We start from the raw sequence: 12,919 nt of genomic DNA, 5'->3' as shown, positions 1-12,919 counted from the left end.
GAGAGATGGAGAGAAAGATAGAAGAGAGAAAGAGAGATTGAGAGAGAAGAAGAGAAGAGAGAGAGATATAGGTTAAGAGAGAGATGGAAGAAAGAGAGATAGAAGAGAGAGAGAGAGAAATAGAGAGAAGAGAGAGAGAAGAGAGAAGAGAGATGAGAGAGAGAATAGAAGAGAGAAGAGATTGAGAGGAGAGATAGAAGAGAGATATAATAGAGAGAAGAGAGAATAGGAGAGAGTAAGAGAGAGAGATAGAAGAGAGAGAGAATAGAATGGAAGAAGATAATAAGAAAAGAAGAGAGAGATAGAAGAAGAGAGATATAGAAAGAGAGAATAGAAGAGAGAAGAGAGATTAGAAGAAAATAGAAGAAGAGAGAGAGAGAGAGAAGAAGAGAAAGAGAGATATTAGAAAGAAGAGAGAGAAGAGAGTAGAGAAAGAGAGAGATTTAGAAGAGAAGAGAGAATAAGAAGAAGAGAGATGAGAGAGAGATATAGAGAGAGAAGAGAGAGAGAAGTAGAGAGAGAGAGAGTAGAGAAGAGATGAAGAGAGAAGAGATATGAGAGAGAGAAGAGAGATAAGAGAATAGAGAGAGAGATAGAAGAGGAGAGAGAAAGAGAGAAGGAGAGATAAAGAGAGAGATGAGAGAAAGAGAAGAAGAGAGAAGAGAGAAGAATAGAGAGAGAGAAAAGAGAGAGAAGATAGAGAGAAGAGAGTAGATAGAGAGAGAATAGAGAGAAGAAGAAGAGAGATGATAGAAGAGGAGAGAGAGAGAGAGAAGAGGAAGAGAGAGAGAAAGAGAGAAGAGATGAGAAGAGAGAGAGAGAAGAGAGAGAGGAGAAGAGAGATGAAGATAGAGAAAGAGAGAGAGATAGAGAGAGAGAATAGAAGAGAGAAGAGAAGGAGAGAGATATGAGGAGAAGAGATGGAATAGAAGAGAGAGAGAAGAAGAAGATAGAGAGAGAGAATAGAGAGAGAGAGAATAGAGAGAGAGAGAATAGAGAGAGAGGAGAGAGAGATAGGAAGAGAGAGATGAAGGAGAGAGAGATAGAAAGAAGAAGAGAGAAAAGGAAAGAGAAGAAGAGATGAAGAGAGAGAGAGAGAGAGATGAAGAGAGAAGAGAGAATAGAGAGAGGAGAAGAGAGAAGAGAGAGAGAGAGAGAGAGAAGGAGAAGATGATGAAGGAGAAGAGAGAGAGAGAGAAGAGGAAGATGAGAGAGAGAAGAGAGAGAAGATGAGAGAGGAAAGAGAGAGGAAGAGAGAAGGAGAAGAGATAGAGAGAGAGAGAAGAAGAGGAGAGTAGAGAGAGAAGAGAGAAGGAGAAGGAAGAGAGAAGAGAGAGAGAGGAAGGAGAGAGAGGATAGAGAGAGAGAGAGAAAGAGAGAGAGATATAGAGGAAGAAGAAAGAGAGAGAGAAGAGAGAGAATGAGAGAGAGAGAAGAGAGAGAGAAAGAGAGAGAAGAGAAAGGAGAGAGAAAGAGAGAAAAGAGAGAGAAGAGAAGAGGAGAGAGAGAATGAGAGAGAGAGGAGAGAGAGAGAGGATGGAGAAGAGAGAGAAGAGAGAGAGAGAAAGAAGAGAAGAGGGATAGAGAGAGAAGAGAGAGAAGAGAGAGGAGAGAAGAGAAGAGAAGAGAGAGAGAAGTAGAATGAGAAGAAGGAGGAGAGAGATAGGAGAGAGAGAGAAAGAGAGTGAGAGAGAAGAGAGAGAGAGAAAGAGAAGAGAGAGAGAGGAAAGGAAGAGAGAGAGAGAGAAAGAAAGAGAGAGAAGGAAAAAGAGAGAAGATAGAAGAGAAAGAAGTAGTAGGAGAGAGAGAAGAGAAGGAGAGAGAAAGAGAAAGAGAAAGAGAGAGGAGGGGGGGAAAAAAGGAAAGAGAGAGAAAGAGAGAGAAGAAGAGAGAGAGAAGAAGAGGAGGAGAGAGAGTAGAGAGAGGAAAGAGAGAGAGAAAGAGAGAGGAGAGATAAGAGAAAGAGAATAAGAGAGAGAGAGAAAGAGAAGAGAGAAGAAAGGAGAGGAGAAGAGAGAGATAATAGAGAGAGAGAGAGGGAGGAGAGAAGAAAGATGAGAGAAGAGAGAATAGAGAGAGAGAGAAGGAAGAGAGGAGAGAATAGAGATAGAGGGATAGGAATGAGAGAGAGAAAGAGAGGAGAGAGAGATAGAGAGAGAGAGAATAGAGAAAGAGAGAGAATAGGAGAGAGAGAGAGAGAATAGGAAAGAGAGATAAGAGAGAGGAATAGGGAGAAGAGATTAGGAGAGAGAGAGGTAGAAGAGATGAATAGGAAGAGAGATGGAGAGAAGAGAGAGAAGAAAGAAGAGAAAGGAGAAAGGAGGGAGAAGAGAGAGAGAGGAGAGAGAGAAAAAAAAAAAGAGAGAGAAAGAAGAGAGAAAAGAAAGAAGAAGGGAAAAGAGAGAGAGAGAAGGAAAGAGAGAATAGGAAGAAGAAGAATAGGAGGAAGAGAGAATAGAGAGAGGAAAAAAGAATAGGAGAGAGAGAGAATAGGAGAGAGAGAGAATAGGAGAGAGAGAGAGAGACAATAGGAGAGAGAGAGAGAGACAATAGGAGAGAGAGAGAGAGAGAGAGAGAGAGAGAGAGAGAGAGAGAGAGAGAGAGAGAGAGAGAATAGGAGAGAGAGAGAGAGAGAGAGAGAGAATAGGAGCAATAGTAATGTATGTATTGTGTATATATACATTGTATCTATGCGTATATGCATGAGTGTATGTATATTTGGGAGGATTTTTCTCTTCGGATTCCTGTCCATTTGTACCTTGAAAAAAACAAGCATTGTCATTTACTAAGTTCCATTTTCAAAAGGTGTGTGTAGGAGCGTAGGGTAAAGAAAGAAAGTATAATAAAATTCACATATATTTCTCGCGTAAAAGCCTTATACAAGTTACATTGGCAATTCTCATACAGTTAATGTCTGTTCTATCTGAGCGCCATACTACGCTAGTCTGCTGAGATAACTGACATAGATGTTACCATGTCACTGGAGACGTTTTGTGTGATTGGTTCGTGGACTGATGACGTAGTATGGGGAGCAGCGCAGGGAGCTATGTGATTGGTTCATAGGCTGATGACGTACAACGACGAGAACATGGCGGGAACTTCGAGAGACAGAGAATTGGAACGAGGCGATAAGGAGCAGAATCCATAGTCATATAAGTTGTGGTGCAATTCCAACCTATACAATAACGGATTATGCCTGTCATCTGAGGTTAGATTACAGCAAAACTAAAGGCTCTGAACAAAACACTATTTAGAATCAAAAGGGTTAAAAAGATGTGAACAGTAGACTGACGTATTTATGTTGTGATCTAAGAACGACCCAGTGCTAAACAATCCATCAGACGTGCGCAGAGTTCATCTCTTTTTGACGCGCTGAGTGCACAATCTGGCTGGTTCAGTCGTCGGCAAACATACACGGAGTCACCATTACAGGGCAATATACAATGCTTGTGAATCGGACACAAAACTGAATACATACATCTAGTTCACGTGTGTGCAGAAATCTTTGATATGATGGCAAAACCTTTCTCGCATCAGACATATCTCTTCCATCTCAAAAGGAAACTATAGCTAATAAATGTATTAATAATAAATAATCTCATAGGAAAAATACATGTAGCACAGAAGCGAACATGCACACAGTAACTATAACACGATGAAAATGCTTGCTCTAGGGCCAACTCAGCGAGCATATGCTTGCTGAGTGGCCATGGAGTTCGTCAGTCACGTAAAGGACTCATTGAAACGAGAACACGTGACTTCACGGCCATATGGTCCTATCTGTCAGGGAAAGAGAGGAAGCAATCAACATACAATCAAAAAAGCGAAACAGAAAATATTCATAGCATCTTAATCATTCTACAACAGGACTCTTAGCACTGCAGCTTCTCAAAAACACTCTAATACCAAACTGTATTTGCTAATACATTTTGTCAAACAAGAAAACAAATCCCGTACTAACCAATGCCTGGGAGAGCGCGTGGAGCAGATCACAGGTCTTCGGCGGTATAGACGTTGAGAGAGAAGGCTGATGTCGTCTCCCCCTTCTTTCCCGCAGCCTTCACCACGTACTGACCCACGTCTGTCGTTAGGCATTTGGGGATAGCGAACGAGAACTCCTTTTTGCCTTCCTGTTGGAACTTGTAGCGAGGGGACTTTTCATCGACTGGCTTGCCGTCCTTCACCCATGAAACCTTGGTCGGTTCCTTCTCGAATTTGACGGTGAAGGTCGCGGACTTGCCCTCGCTCACGGTCGCCGAGGTAGGGAAGGTCTTGAAGGCGGGTTGCTTCTTTTCTTCGGCAGGAACTGCAACAAAGGACGCCGTCAGGGTCTCGTGGGGGGTGGGGTATGCCAGATGACGGTGGGAAAACGAGAGAGAGAGAGAGAGAGAGAGAGAGAGAGAGAGAGAGAGAGAGAGAGAGAGAGAGAGAGAGAGAGAGAGAGAGAGAGAGAGAGAGAGAGAGAGAGAGAGAGAGAAAGAGAGAGAGAGAGAGAGAGAGTTGAATATCAACAAATTCATTATAATCCAAGAAACAATTCTCGTTCATATCTCGAGCTGACTACTTACTTAAAATAACTAGTGTGCAGGTACTGAATGTTTCTCCAACGTCGTTAAAGGCCTCGCACGTGTAGGTACCAGCGTCTTCGGGGAACACCTCAGCGATCTTCAGGAGGTAATTGTCTCCTTCTTTCACGTACTGGAAGTCCTTTGAGGGCTTGATTTCCTTCTCATTGTGCAACCAAACGACGTCGAACTTGGTAGCTCCTCCGATCTTGCAGGTTAGCGTGATCGGCGTGCCGTCTGGGACTTCTTGGGACTTTAAGTGTTCAGTAATTCTGGGAATCTTATCTCCCGGACCTCCTTTGCCGTTCACCTGCTGCTCCATGGGCGTCACCTTGAGCTTGCATTTGGTCTCCGCCGAGCCTAGCGAGCTGGTGGCTTTGCATATATATTCGCCTTCGTCCTCGGGGAACACTTCGTTGATGGTGAGGGCTGCGAGACCCTGTTTGTATTTGAGATCGATGATGTCTGACGAGCTGAGGGGCTCTCCGTTCTTGAACCACGTGACCTGAGGCTCAGGGTCGCCCTTCACTGTGCATTTGAGGCAGAGAGGTTCGCCGTCCTTAACTGCCAGCATCTTGGGGAGTTCTCCCGAGAAGCCTGGAGGTCCCATCAGGGCATCATCGGGCGGCACTGGAAGGGAAAGTGAAATGGGATGTTGGAGAGGATGGCGTTTCAGAATCGAATTTAGCTTTGAATCGTCAATTTATGCAACGCAGAAAATGCCCTCCTGCAATGCTGTTAAGTCTTATACATTCATAATAAAAATTTCGCACAGTCCATGATTACGAAATACTCAAAGGCGAACTCCTACTCACACTCAAGTTCCTTTGTGGCGGACCGAGACCTGGAGGTTGAGCCAGTGGAATCTTGCCTCTTGCCATAGGGCTTGAGTTGTCTCTTGGCCCCCGTGGAGGTGGAGGAAGCGGACACGGAAGTGGAGGAGGCCTCGACTTTGCTGCTTCGGCTCTCCTGTCGGGATGATGAACTGCTGGTCACGGCGATGGTGGCGGCAGACTGTGTTACGGTTAGAGCGTTAAATATTAGTGCTTGCTGTGGCATTGTATCATTGGGCCCTTATGCTTGTAATGGTCTGCTCTGATTATGAAAAGGAAAATCAAGGCGACGGTGATATTAACGGCACTAGTTTCTATTTCGACGCAAAATATTAATGGTATCTAGAGTCATATTCTGATTAGTGATAAGAAATGATAATGATTAATGAAACAAAAATGAAAGTAACAATACAATAATGATCATAATAATACCAATGTTAATAAAAAAAAAAAAAGCTGATGTTAATATCAATAATAGTACACTGCTGACAATAATTAAAACAATAAAATCATCAAAATAATGTTAATAAAAAGTTATTTCAGTACTACAAGTACGGTCTATAACGCACAGAGAAAAATATTACCATCGTTGATAATTGCATTTTGTCCTCAGTCACAATAGTCCCATTCTTAGGGAGGAAGAGGAGAATCTAACGCGTGTAATGTCTTTTTTTTATCATTTATATAAATCAAAGATAAATTTCCCAGTTACCTTGTGTGTGGAACTGAAGTAGCTGGAGGAAGAGCTAGAATCTTCAACTCTGATGGCGGGGGTCGGAGGTGGAGGGAGGTCCTTGATGGTCGTCTCGATGTACCTTCGGTCTGAGGCCATGACGTAACGATGACGCAACGATGTGTGACGAAGGCGTGGCGATGACGTAGCGACGAGGAAGGGCAGACGCAGCGAAGACACCGCGCAGACAAGCAGGAGCGAAAGTGAAAGATCAAGTGTTACTAAAAATAATCTGTCACGAAACTAATACGTGGCTTCCTTAACATCTGATACGGACGATTTCTAAAACTTTACGTTCAATATTATGTTTCTTGGAATCATGAGATGAGAAAATGTTTAGCTTATAATTAAAGGTTCTAAGAATCTGAAATATAAGCACAAACATATAGTTATAATCAGTGCAATTACTGCATTTAGCTTTATATTTTTGTTTAAGTATATGATAAATTTGTTGCAGATAGAATAGAAAACTAGATAAAGCTTTAAATACATACATACATACAGAGATAGGTATGCATGTATTTATATATACATATATACATTTATATGTATGCATGTACGTATGATATAGGTTACTTCTCATTATTATCTGTCCGGTATAATGGTTTCCATTTTACTTACGAAAACGATCATTTCTACGACCAAAATCATGTGGTGAGACTCATCCTTGCCCAGACTTTATTCATTGTGGAGACTGATTTAATAGTCAGCTTCTGTTAGGTTCGTGATTAGTACCCAAAAAAAAATATATATAAGGAAAAAAGGGGAAAAGTCTTGTTAATCAAAAACATACCCTTTAACTTGGGGAAAAAAACTGAAAAAAACGTAAAAAAAATACATACGAGCTAAGCAGTCACAAACACCAAAAATTTATATTTTGCTTAGCTGGATTCTATTTCGTCTGCCAAGGAGGAGACTGGAAAATTCTTCTAGAATATATGACGTGGTGCTTAGCTTGATATTTCTAATAAATTACCCTTTACGCTAAGTCTGCAAACCGTCTCCCTTAATGCAGTCATTTCTGTTTCTCGCTAGGTATTAATTTAATTAGATTGCAATATTTAGTTTGTTATGGCATTTATAAGAATATTATTACTTTATTTATAAAGCATGTTACTAATTTTACTAAAGAGATAAGTAAAGGTTAGTACAGGGTTTATAGTGACCTTCCAACACACATGTAGTTAGTCCTTAAACGCTACGAACAGGTGGACATGAATGGAATCGTTGTCATGCTAAAGACAGTGCACAGCAGCTACCGATGACACCTTCGGGGGTTAACTGGGTCAGATATCTGTCTTCACCACATATAAAACCAGGAAACTTGGTCCTGCGATACGAGAGGAATCGTCAACTGCACAGTACCTAACCAAAACCTCCCTCGCTGAGAGAGATATTACGTTGAATACAAGTAACACGATATCACTACTTTCTACACCATAAAGATGGTAGTACTACACACACGTATATAAAGACAGCAAGCAAGGGAAGTGTGATCCGGGAGAACACTGAGGCCTGATGCGTGTGGCTCCAGGGAGACAGCGTAGGGCTGTAGCTCCTGACGCCACGAGGCAGGCGGTTCAGCGGATCGGATGCACGGGTAGGAACGGTTACAGGAACAAGGCTCAATCAAAAGCGTTTACCTTCACTCGAGAGGTTCTTAAGAAGCTGTGTTTGTTCTGCTGATACTTCAACACCTTGGTTTTAAAGTAGGAAAAATATCGTGTTAATAAGCGATCCAAAGGCATTCATTATTGTTTATGACAGCTCCGGCTTCACTTGCCAGGAGCTGCCACATGCTGGCTACAGCAGGCGTCCCTGTGCGCGGGGAGAATGGCACCCACATTGTCTCAGCTGTTTCTTCCCTTATGATGCACTGCTTAATCTGCCACGCATGCAGATTTAAAGTGGAAGATTAATGCAGCATTAAGTTAATTAAGCGAATTTCACATGTGCTATCCTTGATGTGAGCAAGAGACTAACGTGTTGCCATTCTTCTCCCAGCATAGTTTATCACCAAGGAGTTTCTATCATAATGGAGACTCTGTACATGACTTGTCGCGAAATAATAAAAAGTACTTATTTCGCGATGAAAAGTAAATATTTTCCTCTATACATCGTCTCGTTAGGGATGTAAAAAAATGAACCGTTACCAAAAAATAAGAAAAATTGACAAAAAAGTCTTGATATCGTCGAGGAAGCTGGAGAAAATCACGTCTACCGTTTAATAGTTCATAGAAAAGGGAGGATTTTAGACTGTTACTGGTAATGGACCATATGCGAATTATGTATGAAGGCCAATATGCTTATACATAGTTCCGTATGGTTCACTAAACATCCACAGGCAGACACCATAAGCATTCTTTTGCTAGTATTTTTCATTTTATGTGTTTATGGTCGGATGTTCCTTTATTAAAGAAAAGCATTAGCCGTGCACGATGCATAGCAACCTAGAGGACACCCGTGTCTACTACGATGAGAGAACCCCGGTATTAGGAACCCGGGTAGAGGTCGTTATACCGGGGCCTTCGAGACACTGTGTCTGAAGGTTTACCTGTGAACTTCATAGACTTCATGAGAGAGTTCTGTTCGTCAGTGCGATCTCCAGAGCCTTGCAGGAGAGATTGGGAAATTGTGTATGATTATTTTGCGTCTTGTGTGTTTTGGAAAGCGTGAATTCTAGTAACGTCCAGCCAAGTCTCAGCGTGGTTAAAGTGAACATGATAGTAAAAATATAAGTCTTTCGTTAATATCTAAAGCTGGAAAGAAAAGCTTGTAATATATGCGTCGAAAAAAATAAAACAAATAAAGTTAAATAAAGGTCGGCTCGAAACACAAGGAGAAAGCGGTCATTTAAATACTTCAGAGTCATAAAAAGTATTGTCTTGGTCATTAGCTGTAAAGCAAGAGGGTTAAGTGCTCGTGATGAGTTATCTGTCAGCGAAATGCAATGTATTTTGGAGCTATGATGTTCAAGTATTGTAAACACGTTCCGTAAAGTAACTATAATAAAGAACTAAAAAATACTGTAAGTCGGTAAGTTAATGACTGTCGGTGTGGATGGCTAGTCTCCCGTCTGAGGACACGCGCAGGAAGAAATAGTATTACAATTACAATATAACAAATTGCATTCGAGGAGCTACAACAACTTTAAAAGCGTCTACAATAAACATCTGAGAAAGTGACGACATTGCTTAGATAATGAGAGCATAAGAGCTGAGAACTTTAACATAGATTTCATCATGCACTGGATTATGATTCTAGAGGGAGACATTGATCATGACGTAACGAGAAATTGGGTCAGTCAAATACAAAGATGTCTGGAAGCAACTTTGCCACATGGAAATTTAGAAGACTTTGAATATGATAGCTCTTTCTTTGCATTGTGGATACAATAGCTTTTGCACTTTGAAAGTGGAAGCTATTGGAGATATAACATAAAAGCTTTTGTAATATGATCAGTATATCAAAGTAGGGCGAAGGAGAAGCAGCGGACGACCTACCTTCAACAATGACTACGCAGGAGGTCTCGTCGGTGCCGAGGTGGTTGGTGGCCACGCATTTGTACTTGCCAGAGTCACCTGGCTTACAGTTAACGATCTCTATGGTGACCACACCGTCGGCGTGGCTCATTGTGTAGTCGGATTTGGTGAGTTCCTTGGCGCCCTTGAACCACTTGACTGTGGGCGTAGGCTTGCCAGACAGACAGCAGAGAAGCTTGCATGTCTGGTGGCACTGGATCACACGCGGACGGAGGAGGAAAGTGAAGCTCGGGGCGCCCTCCGACTCCTCCTGCCACATCTTGTAGCTGAGGGCCTGGCGGCGGCGGACGATCTGTTCCTGCGGTCTGTACTGCGGGATCTCTGGTGGCATGGCTGCGGCGGGGTAAGGGAACGCGTTAAATTGTTTTAGGCTGACTTTTTCATGATTTAAGGTTTCTGTGGAGAGCTGGATGGATAAATATTTCTTTTAAAGTGGATATTACAAACACCATAAATCCATTCTGATCCACAGGTACTCAAGAGAGGCGTAAGACCCCGTGGTACTTACGCTGGACGTTGAGGAAGACGGGTTCCTCGCGGGCGCCATAGTGGTTCTCAGCGCGGATGATGTACTCGCCGCGGTCATCCAGCTTCACGCGGTTGATAACGAAGGTGTAGTCCTCGCCAGAGTATCGCTTCATGTACTTGACGGACTGGCGGAGCTCCATGTTGTTGTGGAACCAGCATACCGTCGGCACAGCAACGCCTACGATGCGGCAAGAGAACTTGACGCTCTGGCCCTCGTAAGCGAAGGCGTTCTGTGGTCGGATAACGAAGCGAGGAGCACACTGTCGGCGGTCTGGGGAGGGAAGCGTCGGGGGAAGTTGAGAAATCGCCAGCGCTATGATTTACATGTTTTCTTGAAATATTTGTTGAATGGAAGTTATAAAGCGAAGAACAGAACGCAGCACAAAAAGCAATGCTTGCGAGCAGGCGGAACTTACCGAAATGCGTGTCATGTATCCTGTACTTCTCAAGCTGCAGCTTTCTGAGAGACGAGTACTCAGCCAGGCGACCGATGGGCAGGAGGAACTTCTCCCACTCCTTGTACTTGGCGCGGATCTTATCACGAATGGGAATGTAACGCATCATATCGATGGGCTCGAGGCGGGGTGAGTAGTCTCCGCGCAACCAGGCGTGCATTAGACACTCGTGGGCGGTCAAGCGCTTCCTGTGGACATAGAGAACGTTATGTTATCGTGAGGCCGGTAACGGTAGAAGCGTCAGGGCGAATGTAAGACTCGGGTGACTGTTATCGATGATAATGATACTGCACCATGGAAATTTGTATGTTTTAAAGAAAGTTCAACAAAAAGATTTTCATGCTAATGTCTTCCGTGATGAGGGTGCAAGGATGTATAATTATGGAAGTTACTAATAAAGAAACATTCAGTCTATTCTGGAATATGAAATTCCGCGGAAAAAGCTTCTCATAGAACAGGCCAAAGAGAGACACTCACTCCTTGTTCTTGACGAGGAGACGGCGGATGAAGTCCTTGGCCTCGTTGGACACGTTGGCGAAGGCCTCCTCGTCGAAGTCCCAGTCGCAGGCCTTGACGTTCTTGAGGGTCTCGATGTCGTTCTCTCCGGCGAAGGGCGAGAGGCCGCTGAGGAGCACGTAGGCGAGGACGCCGACGGCCCACATGTCGGTGTAGAAGCCGACGGGCTCGCGCTCCACGATCTCAGGCGCCGCGAACTCCGCCGTGCCCGTCGAGATCTTGACGACCTCGTTGGGGTCCAGCTTGGTGGCCAGGCCGAAGTCGATCAGCTTGACGTTGGTCGACGTCCTGGTCTGGCACATGATGTTCTCCGGCTTGACGTCTGCGGGAGACAAGGGGGCGGGTGAGGGCGCGGCGATTGTGGGCTCCGCCGGCTGCTCTTTACCTCAGTATCACATTGAATTCATTGACGGTTTTAATTTTCGTGATTGTCGATAGTCTTTGGGATGAAAAATTCTTGCTGTGCCATTTACCGCCATCATGGCTTTACTGTATTGAAAATTGTCATATGATGTGTTTCATCACATATATGCCATATCTACAACAGTCTATGTCTCTCTATAAATAATTCTAAATTCTATTGAAAAAGCAAACAGGCAGAATAAAATGCTTTCTTGATAAATTAACCCTCGGTTCTCCAGGAATCGCAGCGACTAAGAATAGCTCGGGAAGTCGACCTCGCGGCGGGGTTAACCAAGGTCAAAGGTTATAGTGAGGAAGGAGGTTTGAACCTAGGTTGAGGGTGGCGCTAAGATTTCACTAAAAGGTTTCACTAAAGGTCGAGAGGAACACCAGCTCGAGGTGTGAATTGTGGTCGAGAGTTATACCAAGGTCGGATGTTTCAAAGGCTTCACCTGAGTTGTCGAAGAATCCACCAGAGTCAAGGGTTCCGCTACAGTCGAGAGAGTTACACTAAGGGAGGAGGAAGGGGTCCAGAGGGGTCACATGGAGGTCAAGGCTGTGTCAGAGTCCAGAGGTTATACCAAGACTGCTCTCGAAGTAGCAATGACGTTGGAGTATTTCGTAATCGTGGTGAAAGTAAGGTCGGAAGGACTAATGTTAATGTGGGTTACGTGTCAGGCGCAAACGGTGCAGTGTCTAAGTGTGAAAACCTAAACAAATATGGCGTGCTCTTGGGTAGTAGATGTGTAGAGGAAAGCTGAAGCTGTGGACGAGCTTGTGCTGAGTAAAATTGCTCAAAATGCATTATTCCGAAGTTCTTATTAGTGGTTTTCATTTGAGTACAGAGCTGTTTATAGTGGGGAGACATGAACATTATTCCAATAACTGTTTCTATTGGTTTTCATATGTGGATATCTTTATTGTTTATGTGGAAGTATAAATATTATTCCGAAATTTGTGTTAGTGCTTTTCATCGGGTGCAGATTTTTGTTGTTTATGCAGAAGGGAAATACGGCATTTCAGCATCAGGAAACTACGCAAGGACGTAAATAAGGTGTCCAGTGTCCTCCAGTTACATGCTACTTGGGTGTCTTGGACTGGTATTTTCCACGTATCTCTAATCTCTACGCTCTAAGAAGTGAAAGTGACAAGAAAGAAAACGTAGAGACAGGAAAGCTAGACAGAGAGAGAGAGAAGGAAGGAGAATATTCCCTGCGTGATTTTGGGCACAGCAGTGAGTGTTCTAAGAGGACCACCCGGTACTCCAATCACACATTGAGAGAGATGTGTAGTACGTCGCTATCCCGGTCATTCTAAATATACAAGGGATACCATTACTTCCAGA

General features: G+C 43.5%; 1 protein-coding gene across 7 annotated transcripts in view; it reads right to left on the bottom strand.

Moving 5' to 3' along the window:
- Positions 1–2,840: 2,840 nt before the first annotated feature.
- Positions 2,841–12,919, bottom strand: part of LOC125040724 (twitchin-like) — a 62,991-nt gene continuing 52,912 nt past the window's right edge. For 4 of the 7 annotated variants that reach the window (XM_047635417.1, XM_047635419.1, XM_047635420.1 and 1 more), the window contains 10 exons: positions 11,134–11,494; positions 10,618–10,844; positions 10,182–10,472; positions 9,635–10,006; positions 8,686–8,742; positions 6,111–6,220; positions 5,381–5,579; positions 4,569–5,195; positions 3,962–4,306; positions 2,841–3,780 (listed from right to left, as the gene is read on the bottom strand). In XM_047635417.1, coding sequence (XP_047491373.1) covers positions 3,990–4,306; positions 4,569–5,195; positions 5,381–5,579; positions 6,111–6,220; positions 8,686–8,742; positions 9,635–10,006; positions 10,182–10,472; positions 10,618–10,844; positions 11,134–11,494 — 2,561 coding nt within the window. In that variant the 3' untranslated portion in view covers positions 2,841–3,780; positions 3,962–3,989. Of the gene's footprint in view, positions 3,781–3,961; positions 4,307–4,568; positions 5,196–5,380; positions 5,580–6,110; positions 6,221–7,774; positions 7,829–8,685; positions 8,743–9,634; positions 10,007–10,181; positions 10,473–10,617; positions 10,845–11,133; positions 11,495–12,919 lie in introns of all 7 variants that reach the window. The other 3 variants (XM_047635421.1, XM_047635418.1, XM_047635422.1) reach the window with 3 other exon arrangements.

The sequence above is a fragment of the Penaeus chinensis genome, chromosome 29 (genome assembly GCF_019202785.1).
Source record: "Penaeus chinensis breed Huanghai No. 1 chromosome 29, ASM1920278v2, whole genome shotgun sequence".
Classification (NCBI taxonomy): Eukaryota; Metazoa; Arthropoda; class Malacostraca; order Decapoda; family Penaeidae; genus Penaeus; species Penaeus chinensis.
The sequence above is the reverse complement of the archived record's forward strand: the minus strand, read 5'-3'. Positions and strand labels throughout refer to the sequence as shown.